Raw genomic sequence first — 19,512 nt, 5'->3', positions numbered from 1 at the left:
GAACACTTGCATAAACAATCGCCGAGAGAGGACAGACTGCGGACAGAGCTACAGCAAACTGAATTCAGGGGCTTTGGGTTGCCCTGTAAGATGAGTAGAATTGCTGCTATCCTACGGCGTAGCTTTGGAGTGGTACGCAATTACGTCGGGGCCGATCATTTGGGGAACAAATATTATTTTATCCCAGAGCAGAAGACATGGACAGGTAAAATAACATGTGTGCTAAAATTAGCAGCTACAATCCTAACACTTGAAGATCAGTAAAGAAGCTATTTTCTGCTGCTCCCATATTCACAAGGGGTCGCCAAAGCGGGTAGCTCCGCATGTTTGATTTGACAGTTATTTTTACACCGAATGCCCTTACTGACATAACCTCCAAATAATTTATGTCTCCTCCTGGGATCGAACTGGGGATCTTTCGCTTGTTAGGCAAATGTATATGTCAAATTCAATTTAGTTTAAGTTTATTTATATGGCGACAGGTTACAACAAGAAGGCGCCTTATATACTTATATTAAGTACAGGATTCTCTCCCCCCCCCCCCCCCCCCCTTTTTTTTTTTTTTTTTTTTTTTTTTTTTTTTTGTATGTGGGGAGAAAGATTTTCAAGACAATTCTGGATTTAACAGGGAGCAGATGAAGAGAAGCCAGTATGGGAGAAATATGGTCACTCTTTCTCGTCCCTGTTATTATTCTTGCTGCAACGTTTGGATTAACTGGAGGCTTTTTAGGAAATTATTAGATCAGTAAATATAACTATAAAAAGCATCTATTAAACATATTGTGTCCCTAGACCTTGACAGTGTGTCTTTAGCCTGTGGTTACATTTGTTGCTTCTTTTACTTTTATATAGCTACTATAGGTGAGTTCAGTAGCCCCCAGACCACAACTCTGTATTCTGCATCAATCTATGTGACATCTCCTCTCTCCCTGGATTGTGCTTCTCTGCAAAGTTTCATGAGCTTTTATGCGTGCAGTATTATAAGATTGCCACTAGATGGCGGATCAGTCTTAATAACATACTGGAATAGCCTACTCAATAGAAGATTCATGGATGTCGTGAAGGAGCATATGCAAAGAGTTGGTGTGGCAGAGGAGGATAGGCAGGGATAGGGTGAGATGGACCCAGATGATTGTGGCAACTTTTGAAGGGAATAGCTGAAAGACAAAGAAGTTCAGTCTGTATAAAATGCAAGTTACTTTAAGGTTTTATTGATTTTTGGCAGACACAGTGCAGATAAGTTTTTGGCTGTTCTGCTGTTGCAGGTGAAATGATTGCTTGTCTCTGCAATGAGTATTTATAAGGTCCGATATCCCCTGGATGAGTTTAAATACCCGGGGTCAACCATCCAAAGCAACAGACAAGAGACAAGAGAGGTGAACAAGAGAGCGCATGCAGTGCAGAATGGGTGACGACAAGTGTCAGGAGTGATATATGAATGAAAGCTAGCAAAAAAAAAAAGGAAATGTTTACAAGATGGCAGAGAGACCTGCTGTGTTGTATGGTTTGGAGAAGGTGGCACTAACAAAACAACAGGAGGCAGAGCTGGAGGTGGCAGAGCTGAAGATGCTAAAATTTTTGCTGGGAATGACCAGAGTGGACAAGATTACGAGTATATCAGAGGGACAGCTCAGGTGAGTGATGTGGCGACAAAGTTAGAGAAGCGAGGCTGAGATGGTTTGGACGTGTGCAGAGGAGGGATAGTGGATATACTGGACGAAGGATGTCGAATATGAAACTGTCAGGCAGGAGGAAAAGAAGTAGTGAAGGAGGACATGCAGAGGGTTGGTGTGGCAGAGGAGGATGGAGGCGACCCCTAAAGGGAGCAGCTGAAAGAAGAAGAAGAGGCAGACACAATGCAGTGATGTTTTGATTACTCGTCTCTATGATGAGGATTTATAAGGTCTTATATCCCTACTGAGACATGACAGTTCTACAGTATGTAATGCTCAAGCCAAGCAGCGTGCCAGGCCTGTGGAATGCCAGTGGTGTCCTTCACACTGACTTTAAAAAGCCAACAACATGCTTGTTTTCTTGTCAGCCTTGTGGTATCGGTAGCCAGACTGGAGTCCTTCTTTAGCTGTTCTGTATTTCTGCTAATGGAGGTTGGTCTTGGACAGGAAGATGGTGATTTGTTTGGCATTCTAACCTTTTTTAGGAGAAGATGGCATAACTACCTTAATGGATTGTTAAAGTCTCCAGTGATTTGGTGTCATACTTGCACAATCCGGCTAAAAACCTCACTTTCCCATCTAACATCTTAAGTTGTCTTTAGCAGGATATCTGTGCAGACTATAGGCCACAGGTCAGGGATCACAGGTCACAGAGTATGACCTTTGTCTGCCTTGGACACGATGCTCCTGATTAACCATCACATTGATTTGGCTTACCACAAGGTTTTTCCAGCATCATTGTGTCTGAGCAGAGTTTTCACTCCTACACAGGCTTGTGTTTGTCTCCCTCTCTTGGTCTCACATTTTACAAGCTAGATAAAGTTTTTCTTTCACTAGCTTTGGGTGAACAGTAACTAAACAGGGAGGCACATTAAAAACCAAGCTGCTTGTTTGTGTTTTTGTTTTGCTGAAGAGGAACGAATACCTGGCAGGTTGCAAGCCTGCTCTCTTTTCCGACTGAACTTGACTTTGTGTTTCACCTTTTCTCAGCAGTTTGCGGGGAAAACTTGCACCAACCTTGTATTTATAATTCATTACAAGGCCGCTTCTCTACCCCTGGCTGTCAGACTATTCAAATGAGACATCACAGCAGCCCATTTTCTGGCACGCTACAGGAAAAAAGTGTTCACTGTCCCGTCACAATGACTGACAGAGTAGAGAGGTTAGTTGGCTTGTAGGAAAACTGGTACCTAACAAACACCATCATGACTGCCAGACAGGAACGTATACAGTCTCATATATACATTCATAATAAACATAAAGGAATATATGGCAGGCACATTTGCTTCCTTTTATTTCTGGCACTCAGCCTGTCCAGCCTTGTGGAAATAAAGCAGATGCATTATTCAGTCCATATGTCTTGCTAAAGTGAGCTCTTTTTGATCTTAAACTGATAGGCCAAGCATGGGCTTAGGGCCTTTAGGCATGGACCGCGGGGCTTTCCACTGCGGCACACGAGTTGCAGTTAATGTAGGTGAGGAGTGTCATCCTCTGCCTTCTTCTTCTGTTCATTTGTTCACCCCTAGTGCTCAGTCCATCCATTTCTACATTTATCCATGCTTTCCTGCCTCCATTTTCTACCTCTCTCTCAGTCTGTTATCTTTAGAAATCTGGGGCATAAGCAATCCTGACAGCCAGGGGTGGTTTACGTAGTAGGATGGTAATGGTTTCTAAGACAGAGAAGAAAAAGGAAACAACATTTTTTTTTTTATATGCATCTGTCCTATCTGATTTCAACAACTTCTTCTTAGGTTGCCCTTCTTATTTGCCTTCACATAGTCCTTCCCTCCCTTGCCCCTCCCTTTCATTGCTGCTGATGGATTTTCCTCCTTTGAAGTATTTCCAGTGAAGATTTCTATTCAAAACAGTGGAGTATTTCAGCAGTGAGGAGGGCTAGACCCAGCAGAGAGCTTTCTAACCCCTTCTCATCAGATGCTGCTCCTCATCAAAACGAAAAAGGCCTGGGTCTGAAGTACTTGCCTTGAGAGAGTGTCTGCGTCTTTATAAAAAGGTCCGGCTATAAAGGCCCACCGTGTGCTGCTGCTTCATAGAAAGAACTATGCTATAGGCTGTGGAGGCCCAGTGATTGTTGTCTGTGGCAGTGCTACTAGAGAGCTACTGGCAATCTGGCCATTGGTCTTAGAAGGTCTTTGCCTTGGTGTTGTCTCCACAGAGTTAAATAGAGAATCTATATTCTTTCTTTCTGTGTGCATCTCTCCCCCGGGCCCAGCTCTTCCTCACGCTGCATGGGGCACCATGTCATGCTGCCCAGATGAAAGCAAAGCATTCTGTGGATGGGCTCATTTGTCTTCAGCAGTGGGCCTGCAGCTTTGACGCCTGCCTTCCCTCCCTTTATTTAGGAAGAGAGGCGTGCTGACATTATCGGCCGCTGCAGGCACATTTGAAAATAATTGCCTGTATGATTGCTATTTTTCTTACCTCTTTGAGGAGGTGTAGCCTTTGTCTTGGAATCAATGGCTGCTCAATACTGGACAGGGGAAAGGCAGTTTCCTTTCATGTCTCAGTGAAAAGGATGTATTTTTAGCGCTATTCATTTTTGCAGTGTGTGCCATGCAGTTTTAATCTATTGGTCCGCTACACTGCATGGAGAATGGAAGAGATTCAGAGGTGCGCCACGCTGTTGCAGAGAAAAGATGCATTGACTTGTCGTCCTATCACTATCCCTCTTTCTTTGTCTATTATTTATTTGATTCCCCAGCTCTGTTCTATGAAGTGAAAAACTGAAAAGGCCTCAGTTCTGCTATTTCAGGATGGGCGACTCTGGGGACTGAGGGAGGAGGTGTGCGCTTTTGCATTGGTGTATGCATTTGTGATTGCGTGTGCATGTGTTTAAGTGGAATGACAACTACACACTTTGTGTAATATCTGCTTTGTATTTAAAAAAAAAAAAAAAAGAAAAGAAAAGAAAAGAAAAAAAAATCTGCCATTGTGTGTTTTCTCTCCACTTCATGCCCTAACACACTTAAGACAACAACAGATGGCTGTGTGTCATCAGAGCGTTGATTCAAGCCGCATATTTCCGCGGAAAGGAGTCACAGCGGAGAGCAACGAGGGTCCAAATGGCTGTTTATTCTGCCACGAGTCATCCCCAGGGTGTGATGAAGGAAGGTCTATCCTACAGTAGGACACCAAGTCGGTGTTTACCATGGTACAGCTATGCCCAGAGACGCCACAGTAAATCATGCTAATTGATCAGCAGCTTTGCAATGCTCGGGGTTTAAATGAAGGTTGTTTAATCATTATAGGCTTTAGCTCATCTTGCTGTATACTGGCAGGGTCCTTCTAGGCATTTTAATGTCTCTAAAAATGGCTGCCAAGTGTGTATTTGTATGTGTATCTGGTCGTACATCATGGAGTGGCTTAACTACTTCATTAAAAAGGCATTTGAAAGGATAGAGGCTGAAAATGAGAGATGGGAACATTTATTTTCTATGGCAGAACATTTCAAGTGGGCCTTGATCCAATATTAGTGGTTTAAGTGGCATTTCGCAGGTCCATTAAGCACTGCCTATCTGCAGTAGTCCTGTATAAGTTTGAATATGAACTGCATTGTTTCTACCGCTTCCAAACTGATATCTTGCCAACAGAAGAAGGAAGACAACGAAACAGATTTAAAGAAATGTTTCCAGATGACCCAGCTGTGATTCACATCCAGCACGGTCATATCTCTATTTGATAAGATAGCCAGTGAGGTGTTTTGACACCTCAGGGGTCTTTGTTGGTCAGAAACTCAACCAGGAAGACTGACAGACAGGCCAACGCACGAGCAGCCTGCCACTGCTCATTCAATTCAGAATATTTTAATAAAGCAGACAGGCAGAGAGAAATAAGGCAAGGAGTATGGGAGAAAAGATAAGGGCGAGGGAGACTCACAGAGGGTGGAGAAGAAGGTGGGTAACGGAAAGTGAGTGACAAAGAACAAAGGGAAAGCTGACATATGGGGTGAAATTATAGAGTGTGGGGAGAATGGAGAGAGTAAAAGTGAAAGAAGGGTATCCTGACAGAAAGAGGGTGAAATGAGTGGGTGGAACAGGCGGGCAGTTAGAGGGGGGGAGAGAGGGAAGGTGGGGATAGGTTAATGCAGAGAAACAGTGGGGGGACTGAAGGTGCAACGGAGGGAAAAGGAAGGGGGTTGGATGGGAGTGATGCAGGTGAATAGAAAGGGGTGGACAGCTTGGTGTATGGACATCACATAGATGGGCCTCTGAGGAGCTGCTGAGGAAGAAAGGGGGTCCACACCGCTCCACGGCCTCACAAAGGATGCTGACTTCCTGGCTCTCCACATTCCTTTTTTATAGTCCACTGGGCAGGGAGGAAACTTGAATATGGGTGGTCTTGGGCAAACGGGGCCACGGTATCTCCTCTAGCCCTGAGCCTCTAGTTAAAAGTAAAAACTCAGGGGAAATTGAAGTATTCCTTTCAGGACGTTATGACTTCGATATGAATTATTCTCCTCTGTTCTGCAGTGAGGAGCTCAAGCCTCAGCGGGATCGACAGCGACAGGGACAAACAGAATGAGGGCTGAATAAAACTGAAAAGCGGCATCAGGCCTACTTTACACCTAAGCTCCTCCTCTCAGCAGAACTGATGCAAAGCAGCCACTGGCCTTTTCCCTCTAAACCTCATCCCGCATCACTTGGCTCTGGGCTAATGGGTAACCATGGTTACAGGCCTCACACATCCCCTCCATTTTTTTTTTCCCAGGGAAAGAAATTGGAGTGAAGGGGGAGAGAGAGGGGGAAGAGGCTGTCCATATTGGTACCTGCTTGCCCTTGTATCACTGATGCTTATCGGATCACTCCATCTTCATAAAGCTGTCCATTACGATGCATGTACTGGTCCCCCATCCCTCTCCGGCAGCACAGCTCAGTTGGAGCGGAATAAACCAGGCTCAAATACTGCTCGCTGCTTCTGCTTTTTGTTTCTCCACTGCAGCAGGTCTGAAACTCTCTGCTTCACCTCCCACAAGCACGAAGACTGAGAAAGCTTCTGTCTGCTGACACGTTGTTGCAGTTGGAAGCTTTTTTTTGTGTGTGTGTGTGTGTGTGTCTGCATTGCACTCTGTTCAGACCCAGCAGCTGGGGTCAGATGCAGAGAGCTCATTCTGTTGCATCCTGTCTATGTTAAAGGACTCTCGTTACCCGGATGTTGCTAATCGGAGTGTGTTCCCTTGACATCTGCGTCTGTAATGAAAAACAGAGTGCAGGAGGAAAGTATGCAGTGGAAGAGACAGCACAAGATGCCTGGAATGACATTGTGGAGGTGAAAAACCTCTCAGGTCGCCCTCAGCAGTACTCACCTGGGAGCTGATGTGTGAAGTTGGGGGTTTTGTGCGCGGGGGCGTATGAGTGTGTATGTTAAGGCAGGTGATGGAGTTTAGCGGGGTGTGTTCAGGGTTCAAAGAGCAGCCCTCGGAGCGCATCATGTCTTATTTTAACGAGTGGGAAGGATTGAAGTGCGGCTGCCACAGCAACCCCTCACCCATCCTGCTTCCCCCCGTCTCCTCCCTTCCTTCCTTCCTTCCTTTCCTCTCCCATCCCTCCCCCACAGGTTCCACAGCTAGGCTCACAGATGAGTCGCGTTCAGACAGGTGAGATGGCTCATGAATATTTATGCAGTGGGATTTCATTCCTCTTGCCGCTGGCCCCTCCCCTTCTCCAACGCAGTGCTGCGTTTGTCCTTCACGGTAAGAGGCAGCGTCCTCGCTCCTGTCCCTCAGGTTAATCTGCCTGCTCTCTAGCCAGTTGTGGGTATGCGTGTGTTCGCGTGGGTGTGCATTTGACTGGTAAGTAGGTTTCCCCTAGTGAGTGATGAGAAGGCAGACCTGTCACAAGGGGGCCCTCTGAGATGGAGATCTCCTAACACCCTTCATACCTCACCCCCCCCCCCCCCCCCCTCCCCCCCCCCTCTCTCTAAAGGTGGGGGAGTAGGTGTGTGCAGGGCTGAAGTGAGAAGCAGAAAGATGACTTACACCTGGTCTGATGACTGTATGTGTGAGGAATCCTAAAGTCTAGACTATAGACTCCGGTAACGCATACACTACCACTATAGATTAGATTAATTTGTAATTATGGTAATTTTGTTGTTGTTGTCTTCCCCTTAAGGTAAGAACTCACAGTGCAAACAATGTGCCAAGCCATCCAATTTGGTTATGCTACATTAAGTAAAAAGTAAGCCTATATGCAGTGATTGCAGTTGCAGTACTGCTTATTATTATCTCAGTATTTGTAAAAGCAGTATGGCAGTATGGTACAGCCTGTATATGTTTTATTTCATAGCTGTTCAAGAGCAGCAATTACCTAGAGAGGGAGATTCACCATATCAGACTGACACACCTCCACCCAGTGTGTATGTGGTGGGAGGATCAGTCGTGTTTCATAAATATATGTACATACTGTATTTGTTATTTAAATGCAGGGACAAAAGCCGTGGTGGAAGGGGTTTAGTCATGCTGCAAAAGCAACAAGACAAGAGGACAGCCATGTTGGAGTGTAACAGAGTAGAGGGGGAGATGCAACCCAGCAGAGAGCGATGGAGACAGAGAGACAAAGTGGGTGCCTCTCTTTATGCTTATTAGCCAGGCATTAGCTGCAGCTAAGCACATTGCTTGTGGGGACTGTAATATAATTGTACCATTTTTGTCTGTTGCCACCCACACCCCATGCAAATATGGATATGATCTGTTCATAATTAGCATACCTGTTAAATGCATTTGTTAGTATTGCCTGGAGAGCACAGCATTTTGCTTGCTGGCAGTTGTTTTTGTTGTGCTATCATGGGTTGGGGGGGTGGTTTCGAGGAAACTGTTTCTCAGAAGACATTTTAAGGCATACATGTAAACAAGTGAGTGTTTTTTGGGGGTGTTTTTTTTTTTTTTTTTTTTTTTTTGCACATTGCTGGGCCTGCTTTTTTTTTGGGGTGAAAGAATACAGTGTTTTGTCAGACCTGGATATCACTAAAATAAAGCTGCAGAACTGGAGCCTGTGGGGCCCTATAGTGACGATCTAGTGGGAACCAAGGCAGAACCGAAGCAATAGTAGCCTAATTAGATGACCTGATTACTATATAGGCTGGATAAAGTATGGAAAGGAATCATCCTCATAAGGCATAATTACAGAAGGGCACATGTGTGAAAAATGCTTTTGTCTTCACTGAAATGAGTCTGAACTGGACAAATACATTTCAGTGACACAAGTGAAACAACCACACAGTCGACACTTTCTGGGTTTTTTTTTTTTTTTTCGGGATGCCATCATTTATCCGTCCCAGTGCCATAGCTATCTGTTATGGCTGAAGTAAACATTAAGGCCATCAGTCTGCAGTGTGCATGGAGGTGGTTGCCTCCATTTGTCCATGTCCAGTCAGCTGCAGAGAAACTGTGATGGATTCCTGACAGATTGTCTGTGTTTTGGAGCGTGTTGTTTTCCTTGCCCATCCATTTCTCTCCTTCTAGCCATGTTTGCCATGCATCATCACTCTCCCTCTCCCTCCTTCTACCCCCCCCCCCCCCCCCCCCCTCCTTCTTTTGCCTCATCATTTCTCAGAGGGATGGAAGCGATGGATAGACATCCGGCTACCTGTGAGGAGAAACTATGGAAACACAGCACTTGTTATTAGTGAACACTGTGTGATGCTCTGTAGCACCACCCAAAGACATATCACAACTGGGTCTTTTTAATTCTCTTGCTCTCTTATTCTGTCTATATCTCTTTCCTTTGCCCCCCCCCCCCCCCCCCCCCCCCCCCCCCAGCATCCGTCTCCATGTCATTGTGTGCCAGCCCGACTTGTCTAATCAGCAGATTTGTCCAAAATAATTGGCGATGGCCTTGCTGCTAGCGAGCGTTGTGCTGTATACAGATAGGGAAAGGAGCACTTAATATTCCACGCAGCCCGTGCCTCTCCTGTTCTCTGTCATATCTGACCTCTTTTGTCTCCTGCTCAGCTTGATGTTGATTTTGGAGGGCATTGTTAGCCGGAGCGCTGTGATTGGAAGAGGCTGTCAGTGCGGGGGGCTGTGGTTGGTTGGTTTAAAGGAAGGCTGATTTGCATAAAGGCTTAGCCCAGATTTGGAGCCACTCAGCAAGATCTGAGAAGAAGGGCCCGAGGGCCGCGAGGTAATCATCCATGGCCTGTCACAGCGCTGTCATTCCTCTGTGTATTTGTGTGTCTGTCTGTATCTGTGTGAGCAGGAGACTGTGAGCATTGTGTCTGCGCTTTGTGTTTGTTTTGTAGTCCTTCGCATTTTGTATGCATCGTTGTTGGGCATCTCTATCTCACTCTTGTTTCCTCATGCTGTCTTTTTTTTTTTTTCCAGGAAGGATTGTCCGTGCCAAGCGGATAGTAGAGGCAGCCAATCCTAAAGAATATGAATATATGGAAGACAGCATTCCGATGGAGTGGGACGGTAAGGCTGGACTGCAGCATCACTGTTACATATTTTAACTATCACTAACATGGATAAATGGCAATGTTTACAAAAGAGCTATCCAGCAGAGTTTATAAAAAAAAAAAAGTGCTGCACAAATAAACTGGAATGACATATTCATGGTTGCATCTTTTGGGGCCTAGGCTAATCCACTGAACCCCCCCCAACTACAAGATGGGATGGGGGTTTGTGAAAAGCGTATTCATGAGTTTATCAAAGATGCCTTCTGCTGGTGTTATACAACCGTACCATAAAATAGTGTTTCAAATTTTTTACAACTGGATACAAACTGTTCCCTCTGTCTCAGACTGGCTTTATCCACCTTAAACCCCTCATCCTGCTTCGCCCCATCCCTCATGCATTTTCATCAGGATGCAAATAAGAAAGGGATAAAAGAGGCCCAGAATCCCCGTGCTAGCTGGAGGAAGAGTTACAAAATCTCTCTCTCGCTCTTTCTTGCTGGCTCCCTTTACCCTTCTGTGCTGTGCAGCCAGCTCAGCCAAAATAGAGCTTCTTAAAAAGAAAAGAAGAAGATGACAGACAGACACAGTTCTGCTCAGGAGGAAGAAGAAGGACAGAGGTACTGATGAAGAATGACAGAGTGTGTACTTTCAAATTCAAAGATCAGAGCAGATCCGCACTTTCCCTTCTGAGACACAGTACCCGATGGCCCCGCTCTGCCTAAACTAAAGCAGTATTAATGTTTTGAGTTTACCGTGTGTATAGCTCTGGATGTTTTCCCTATAGTTTACTAAGTGAAATGAAACAAAACAAATTTGAAACCCTGCATAAAGTGCCCGAGCTAGTTTGGTTACCCAGTAGTTACGCTGAGCTACTGAAGGGCCCCTACTTTTAAATATGACTGCAGGTTGTGTTTGTGCAGCATATGTTTGTGTGGGTGTTCTCACTTTTTTTTTTTTTTTATTCCTCCTCTCTTCTCCTCCTCCTCCTCCTCCTCCTTCTCCTCCAGCTTGGATCCGAGGCAGACGGAAGGAGCCCCCCTCCATCGAGGTACGTCTCCACCCAGCCTCCCTGCTGTGCTGATGGTTGGACTCTGGGGGACCGGTTACAAGGGAGGGAAAGAAGCAAAGATGGAAAGGAATAGGCTTTGATTTGTTTTATCTTACAGTCTCGATCTGAATCCAGGAACTTTGGGGGACAGGTGTTAAAATAAACAGCAGCTGAAGTGCATTGATGGTGAGGCTGAGAGCAATATCAGCCTCTGAACAAGGGGCTTACTGACACCATGTCCTAGTTTACTTTCTTTTTTTTCCAGCAGAAGCCTGCATTTCGCCTTTTTGTGTTTTATTTCTGGCAGCCTCTGAGATGGGAATGGTGAAGGAGTGCAGTTTTTCCCCCTTGTGTACCTCTCACTGGGTTTATTGCTCTTTAAATGTGAGAATGCTGGAAATTATTTGGCCTGTGAAATGTAGGTCTATAGGAAATCCCTTGGAAGGCCAATACCCAGGCACTCTTTCTATCTCTCTGTCCACTCTCCCTGCCAGTAGCCAATGCCATCCCCTGCCTCTATTGCCAGAACATTCTCTTCCAATTTTCTGCCTTGCGTCTGCCCAATAGCTGCCATCGACAGCTGGACAGTGTTGATGTGGCCAAGGCTTCACTCCCAGCACATTACCCTACCCCTTGTCACGCTCCCTCTTTTCCCGGTCCAAGCCGACATAAATTGATTGGATTAAATCCTGTCATTAACAGGCTGGAAAAGCAGCTCAGTATGTTTGTCTCCCTCCCCAAAGCAGGGCTTTTTGGCCACAGCTCTCCCCTCTCTTTTCCAGTCCTTCATTTCTGCCAGCACACAACAGCATTATGCCCATTCCTCCCTTCCTTTCTGGCTCCTTGAGCTAGGGCGAGGCTAACATCACTGGACACTAACAGCGGCTCAAGTGGGTAACTATTCCACCAGCGGACTGTGACCAGTTTATAACTGTTTCCATGGAATGGTTTATATTGTGAATGCCTCCTGTCATGTTAGCTTACCGATCTGTTCCAAGTACTACATTTTTAACCAGGGTTTATTGGACCAATCCAGGTTAACAGAACACGTTTGTTATTCTTCTGGTGAATGCCCTACTTCATATTGGACACATACGCACATTTGTTCCTGGAAGCTTCCCAGCGCAGCTTAATTTCTCTTCAACTTTGACTGGTGGGCAGTTGGTGCTCTAAGACGAAACAGAGATAGTTGATTAAGGAGTGGAAATTATCACCGCTTGAGTTTTGCAGGAGAGTTTGGAGTTTCCAGCAAGTAATCTTAAGGACATACTCAGATTTTCCGATCTTCGTGAAACTGCCAGCTCAACGTTTCCGACACCACAATCAGATGATGTCCAGTAGGTTGTGTGATGCAAATGGATCAAGTGTCAGAGATTTTACCATACCGCCTGTGCTTTTAAAATACTAGTAGTAGTAAAATAGCAGCAGGGCTGCATTATTCCGCTTTTCTATTTTTAAATGACTGTGCATTTTGATTTGTTTGTTATTTAACATACTTCCATTCATCCATTCATTTTCTGCCACCTATCTGGGTTTGGGCCATGGGGCCGCCTCCTCCAGCTCATTCAGGGGGATGCTGAGGTGTTGAGAAAGTAAGCTGAGAGATATAATCTCTGTAGCATGTCTGCCTGATCTTGGAGATGTCCAGGAGGCATCCTTGTTAGATGCCCAAACCACCTTGAGTCTGTGAATTGTGACCTTGTCACGGTGAAGGGGTTTGTGTGCCCTCAGGAGCTATGTCTTTAAGTATGCCCCTATGTACAGTCTCCCAAGGCAGCCTGGTCCAGAAGGTCCAGATGAAGAATGATTCAGAAAACCCCTACGACCAGTTCACCCTGTCCCAGGCAGGGTGAACTGGGGTTCCACCCTGGAGCCGGGTTCAAGAGTGAGAATCTGGTGGCTGGGCTTAACCTGAAACAGCTATATGGGTCTGCCCTCTGTGGGCCCACCACCCACAGGAGGGACTGTAGGGGTTCAGTGCATTGTGTATTTAACAGCAGTCAGGGGCAGAGGCCGTGGTGGACCGATCCCAGGTTTCCAAAAACTGACTTTAATATACTTAATTAAAGCAAAAAGTTCTGTTTGATGTATATTTTCCAAAATATAATAATGCAATATATTAATGTAATGATGTAAAATTATTGTAATTTATTTTTAAGTGGTTCCAAAGAGTAGTGTGTTACACAGTCATAAACTAGAACTTTTTTTTTTTTATCTTCAGTCTTTCTTTGTTTCTTTCTTTGAGTCTCGCTGAGCCAAATCAAACCTGCAGCAAACACTGCTGGCCGGCATAAGTAGAATGCTCACTTATAGGAAACTCTCAATTTTAGTCAATAAAATTGACTAAATTGAATTCATTTCAACTATCATCCTTCTTTCCATATTTTTATTGTTAGAATCTGCTTCAGTAGTTTTGCATGAGTCAGATTTCTGTTTAAGCCAACTTTCCTCTGATTGGCTGCCCCATAGCAAACAAGAGATTGGAACATTAATGGTAGTTGGGGTTTCTGTGCTCAAAGACAGAACTGTTTGCCTAAACTCACTGCATCAAGAATGTCCACTCTGACATCATGCAGAGCAAAGAATAAAAAAACTGGGTTTTCCATTATTATGTGACATTTCAAAGGGTGTTCAGCTGCATTGTGTGTGGTATTAAAAAGATCTGAGTAACCATGTGTGTTTGTACATTTTATAGGAGCTGCTGAAGAATGAGTCCAGCAGGGAGCAGGTAAAAGCAAAGGCCAGGGAGGTGGAGGAGAAAGATCAGGCTCTGCTGGCTAAGGAGTACAAGGAAGGTCTGGTGGCAACTCCTACTAGGACTGTGGCCAAGGGCCATGCATCTGCCACCAGCTTCGGCAAGGAAGAGTTCAGTGAGGAACCGACCAGCACTGCAAACACATTCCAGCCTGGCTCCTGGATGCCTACTTCCAAGAAATAGACTAATCCAATCCACAAGAAGGGCCCTGCGATAAAATTCTTTGAGATTTAATATTGGAAATTCCTTTCAGTAGAATGTAGTCCAAGTGATCATCCCCATAAATTTTGACCTGTGTATTACCAGACTGCACTACATTATAAAGGGGGTTCTTCTTTTCTTGCCTCTCTGTCTATATTGTATGTACACAGAAGAGCATCCATCACTTATCTTGAAGCTGGCTTTAACTGATGGCAGTAAGTTCATGTGAATGAAAGACTGAATGATAAAGAACAGAACAAAATTAATGAATTGTAGCGAGTACAACTACAAACATGTTTGAAAGTGAAATAAATATTAAATATGGTTTCATTAAAATGCTAATGTCTAATGTTTATCATCATTTGTTTGAAGATCACAAACAAGAATGAATAATGTTTCAGTTTATTGATTCATTCTTCTCTTAGTTCTTGTGCTAGTATATGTTAGGCAGGCATACAGCACTGTGCAAAAGTCATGAGCTACCCCTGAATTATTTTTGATTTTGCTAGGAAAGTGTGAAGTTTAAGTTTATTGAAACGTGCAAACCTATGCAAATACAGTATATAAGGCAAAAACAGTTTGTACAGTTCTAATGAGCTTGAAAGTCAAAATTTGGTATGACCACCTTTATTCTTCAACATAGCCTGAACTCTCTTAAAATGTTCTTATAATTTCTTTAAATAGTCTTCAGGAATGGTTCTCCAGATTTCTTGAATGATATTCAAAGCTCTTCTTTAGATGTTGGCTGCCATTTGTTCCATTTTCTGTCAAGATGACCCCACACTGCTTCAGTAATGTTGAGGTCCGGCCTCTGGTGTGGCCAATCTGCGACTGATAGTCTTCCACTGTATGTTTTTCTATCCAGGTATGCTTTTACTGCATCGGCGCAGTGTGTTTGGGATCATTTTCATGCTGAGAAATGAATCCACTGTTGCATAGTGGATCAAAATCTCAGCACTTTTCTGCATTTATAACTCGACTAATTTTCCCCAACACCATGGGCTGAAATGCAGCTCCAAATCATGACAGAGCCTCCACGTGGTGTACCTCTATGCTAACTTTACTGTGTACATACTGACAATGATTTGAACCAGAAATGTCAAATTTGGATTAATCACTCCATGAGGCCTGATTTGCAGTCCAGTTCTTGTGTAATATCTCAGCCTTTCATTCCTATTTCCCTCCTTTAAGAATCGATTCCTGACAGCCACCCTTCCACTGAGACCATCTCTGATGAGGCTCTGGCAAACAATAGATGAGTCAACTGAAGGGCCAGATGTATCTCTCAGGTCCTGTCAGGTCTTTGCTGGATTTTCTTCTATTTCTCAAAGATGACTTTCAGGTACTGTTCATCTGCTGTAATTTTTTTAGGGCTGCCACTTCATTTTTTTTTTTTTTGTCCAGTTTCCTCAGATTTTTTAAGACCACACTGTACACCATACTGAAATGTACCAAGTTTTCAGCTAAAGGTTCTCCGGGAATCACCTTGGTGCAAAAATACTATTTTATACCTGTCAAACTGTGTTGGGAACAAATCATGTCTTTTTGTGACAGGCTGCTAGTAACAAAGTGCCTAAAAGGTACAATTTAAAATATTTTCTCTTATGTATAGACACAACACTGGTTCACTCCTTGAGTTAGGATCCCTTTTATGCTTGAACCAACTCTGAACACAGAGATGTAACACTTTGACTAAAAAACAGAAAATAGTTATGCTAAAATGTCTTCTTTACAGGCTCACAAGTACTCCAGAAATTCAGTAGCCACCCATTAAAGTACCACCCCCTGTGGACTTTTGAATGTTATTACAACACTGAATCACAGTGAAGGTAACTCAATTTATAGACAAAAAAAAAAGTCTATTAAAATGAGCGAGTCTTTGCATCAAAATTAAGAACATAGTCTACGAAACACAAGAGTTGTTTGGATAACATGAAAAGTTTGCCAAACTAATCCAGGTTTACTCCCTTTGAATCAATATTTAATAAAGGCACATTTGGTTTTTCACAACTGTAGTGTGCAGAGTTGTCCTGTTTTTTTTTTTTTTGTTTTTTTTTTGACATTCTGCTTTGTTTGGATGCTTCTATATGTATTCTGTGTTTTAGAACTCCATAATCAATAATGGGACCTTACATATGCAGGAGTATTAACCCTAAATCCACTTGCTTTCCTCTTACTGTACATTACCGTACCGTTCATGCAACTTCAAAACACAAGTGATTGCTACTCATTTGTCTGCCTAATTTTGCTGAATTTGTAGAAACTTATTTTATTACCAGCACTCTGGTTCAGTGTTGATGGATGAGTACTGTCTATGTGTATGAAATCAAGAAGCACATAGCCCAATATTAAATCCAAAAAAAGGAAATTTTCTTAGCAACCGTGAAAATTTTATTGATTAGAAAGTAATCATTTGGATAGCTTGCAAGTTACCAAGCTGAAAAAGTTCCATTATTCTCATTATGTCATCATTTCAGCAGAACAGGGATGCCAACAATGGAATGCAAGGTGTTGCAACAGCTGCACGATATAACAGCAGGTCTCTGTGTAAAAACATTACACAGATGACTACTGTGCTCTTGCTGATCAAAGTCCCACTGGGACAAGCTTCCTCCGGGCAGTACTGTCCATCTCAGCACTGTTAAGTCTGTGGGGCCAACATCCCTCCTCCTACCCTGGACATGAGGCGTAGTGGCCCTGCGCTGACAGTAGGGCTGGGACAAGGAAGGACACCGTGTCACAAAAGGCGGGCCGTGAACGTGATGGTTTGCTCGTCCTTTGCAATGCCCCCATACTAGCTCTCGCCGGCTCAGTCTTTCTTGGTCCTCTTGGCCTTGGCTATGTTTTCCTGACGTTTCTGCTTCTTCTTCTGCTCTCGGTCACGTGCCTCGATCATCTTGGCCAGCTTCCAGGACAGAAGTGCGCTGGCAATGAAGAGTGGGGTGAGAGCCAGTATGATAGTTGTGAGAAAACCATAGGGGTCTTTGGCAGCCCACTCCACCACATACTCTGCCCAAGCTCGCATGTCAATCATCCTGTTCAGGAACGATGAGGCTTAGACCTGCGATAGAAGACCATCAGAGAAAGCTGTGAATATCTGTGATATGCAAAACATAAATGTATATAAAGATATTAGGAGATGGCAAGTAAGCTTTATGGGCAACTTTCACAGAGTGCTTTTATAGAAAACTTAAATATAGAATAGTTTATAGATTATTATATTAAGGAACAAATTAAGTCTTAGTTGCACTTCTCTCCTTTATATCATCATAAGGTTTGTGAACTACTGATTTCACAGATAGCAACTTGGCAATATTACAACAGACCCTTAAATCAACACAGATACCATTTAGTACTTGCTGAGCTTAATGAGCTGAGTTGTCTTAAAAATACAGTAAATCAACAAGATTATCAATCGTTATTTTAACTAGTAAATATATCATCTGACAATGGTATAGTACTTTCTTTTATTGATGCATGAAAAAATTATCCAATGTTCTCATAAACCCATGATGTAAAACACTTAGTACATTATTAGTTATATAATATTTCTCAATATTTTATAAACAGGCAAGGTAAAATCTAGAACAGAATAAATGGAGGGAAGCCAGTGAGCTATTCAGGCAGGCAACTCAAGTTGCAATGCATTATACACAGAAGGTGATCATGATGAGTGATAAGCCTAGATGCCTACCTAACTATATATATATATATATATATATATATATATATATATATATATATATATATATATATATATATATATACACACACAGCTTATGACAGCTTATGACTGATTGACAGAAAAACAAAGAGGTTGTAAGCTAACTGGCTTTTAACTATTTATTAACTGTTATTTATTGTTGTGATGGGCAATAAGACCCATTCTGGGTTGCCACCACCGCCCAGAAGATCATCAGATGCCTTCTCCCCTCTCCTTGGGAGATCTTTACATTTCCTGCTGTCTCATCCCACCCCATACACTTTCTGTTTGTGTTGACCTCGGGCAGAAAAACAAGGCCAGAGTTTAAAAAGCAAACACTTTAATCCAAAAGCGACAACTGAACTAAATGCTGCTGTAACCAGACAATTTTGTTATGAGGATCTGTTTTTTTAGTTTTGTGGTCCTTTTACCCAAACATAGCGGCTAACTTTGTCAAACTGTCATAAACAAAAGGACAATACACGGATTTTTCTCAAATACGACAACAGAGGCTTAGTTCCTTCACTGTACACGGACCAGCTGGGCTGTAGTTAACCGCCAAAGGATAATTGAGAGCCAGCGTCCTTCTTTAATGTCTGATTACAGTCACACAAAAATGTCAACCGGACTTGGATTATCTGTTACATAACGGAAGTTAACCCAAAAGACTTGAACTGCCACTGTTTCGTTCAATGGCATCGCTCCTATGACTGAGTAAAAAGGGTTTAGGGAGCCATTCAACGGGAAGGTCCGACCAGCGCCTCACTAACAGCTAATGACCATCGGCTAACTAACACGCTAACTAACTAACCACTGACTCTAGCTACAATATTAAATCATCAAGCTAAGCTAGCGATTTTAATTTGCGTGCATGTAGGAACAGATGTGAATTTCTTTGATCCGGATGAAAGATTTAGTTTCATTTCTATTGCCGCTAGCTAACCCATTCGTGCATAAGGCCCGACTTTTCGAAGCAACAGCACTGACTCTCGGTTAAACGGCGCGACAACGATGCGTGTAAACGCAACAAACCACCGAATTTATGTTTTCATAACACTTAGTGATATAAAACTCCCAGTGGCGTAAAGTGCACGAACTTACCAAAATGAAAAGACTTGCGTTTGTATCCGCGATAAACTACCAGCTCCTCCTTGTTCCGGGAAGTGAAACTGGCGTGGCAATGCGGCATTCAGGATATATCGGCGAAAAGTAAAACCAAGAATAGACCGTCCGTTTTTGTTTGTTTTAATGCATTAATCTGAAGTGGATAACACTAGTATTAACATTGGACGCCAGATACAAATAAATATTCAAATATAAATAAGATGAATACGCCTCTTTGTTGTGTTTTCAGAAGTTAGATACCAAATACACAAAGTTGTAACTTTTGCAGAACTAGCCGAATCGCTTGTAAGTTAGGAAGTCAGTGTAGCTCCAGCTTAATATGTTTGCAGTTATTTTATTTATTTATTTATTTTTCCAAATAAAGATATGAAATGGTCTGAATTTTTTTTACATTTTGTTTTCTTTTTTTTTCCCGCTATAAGTGCTCCAAATTACCGTTCAGTCAATATTATTTGAACGTAGCCTGAGTTTTCACTCGTGATTGGTTGTGACGGGGTTCCTTAGACACTGGGATATGTAGTTCTCCATAATAACAAACTACAAGACGAGCTCTGAAACAACATACACGTTAGGTCACACGACCTTCTTCTTTCGGTGA

General features: G+C 43.2%; 2 protein-coding genes across 2 annotated transcripts; one reads left to right on the top strand and one right to left on the bottom strand.

Annotated features, from left to right (window-relative positions):
• Positions 1–6: 6 nt before the first annotated feature.
• On the top strand, positions 7–14,403 carry ndufaf2 (NADH:ubiquinone oxidoreductase complex assembly factor 2). The gene is made up of 4 exons (XM_030737866.1): positions 7–205; positions 10,009–10,098; positions 11,090–11,130; positions 13,826–14,403. The coding sequence occupies exons 1-4, from the start codon at positions 91–93 to the stop codon at positions 14,066–14,068; spliced, it is 489 nt and encodes a 162-aa protein (XP_030593726.1). The 5' UTR covers positions 7–90; the 3' UTR covers positions 14,069–14,403.
• Positions 14,404–16,891: 2,488 nt separating this feature from the next.
• On the bottom strand, positions 16,892–19,046 carry smim15 (small integral membrane protein 15). The gene is made up of 2 exons (XM_030737867.1): positions 18,891–19,046; positions 16,892–17,147 (listed from the first exon to the last, which is right to left on the bottom strand). The coding sequence occupies exon 2, from the start codon at positions 17,118–17,120 to the stop codon at positions 16,896–16,898; it is 225 nt and encodes a 74-aa protein (XP_030593727.1). The 5' UTR covers positions 17,121–17,147; positions 18,891–19,046; the 3' UTR covers positions 16,892–16,895.
• Between the last annotated feature and the right edge of the window lie 466 nt (positions 19,047–19,512).

Source organism: Archocentrus centrarchus, chromosome 9, assembly GCF_007364275.1.
Source record: "Archocentrus centrarchus isolate MPI-CPG fArcCen1 chromosome 9, fArcCen1, whole genome shotgun sequence".
Taxonomy (NCBI): Eukaryota; Metazoa; Chordata; class Actinopteri; order Cichliformes; family Cichlidae; genus Archocentrus; species Archocentrus centrarchus.
This window is presented reverse-complemented; position numbering and strand designations above follow the sequence as displayed.

What these genes read in the sequence shown, in the direction of transcription:
- ndufaf2 (XM_030737866.1), top strand. Translation starts at nt 91, where the DNA reads ATGAGTAGAATTGCTGCTATCCTACGGCGTAGCTTTGGAGTGGTACGC. An exon ending in AGAGCAGAAGACATGGACAG is followed by an intron (nt 206 to 10,008) that starts GTAAAATAACAT and finishes TTTTTTTTCCAG; the next exon opens with GAAGGATTGTCCGTGCCAAG. An exon ending in AGGAGCCCCCCTCCATCGAG is followed by an intron (nt 11,131 to 13,825) that starts GTACGTCTCCAC and finishes TACATTTTATAG; the next exon opens with GAGCTGCTGAAGAATGAGTC.
- smim15 (XM_030737867.1), bottom strand. Translation starts at nt 17,120, where the DNA reads ATGATTGACATGCGAGCTTGGGCAGAGTATGTGGTGGAGTGGGCTGCC.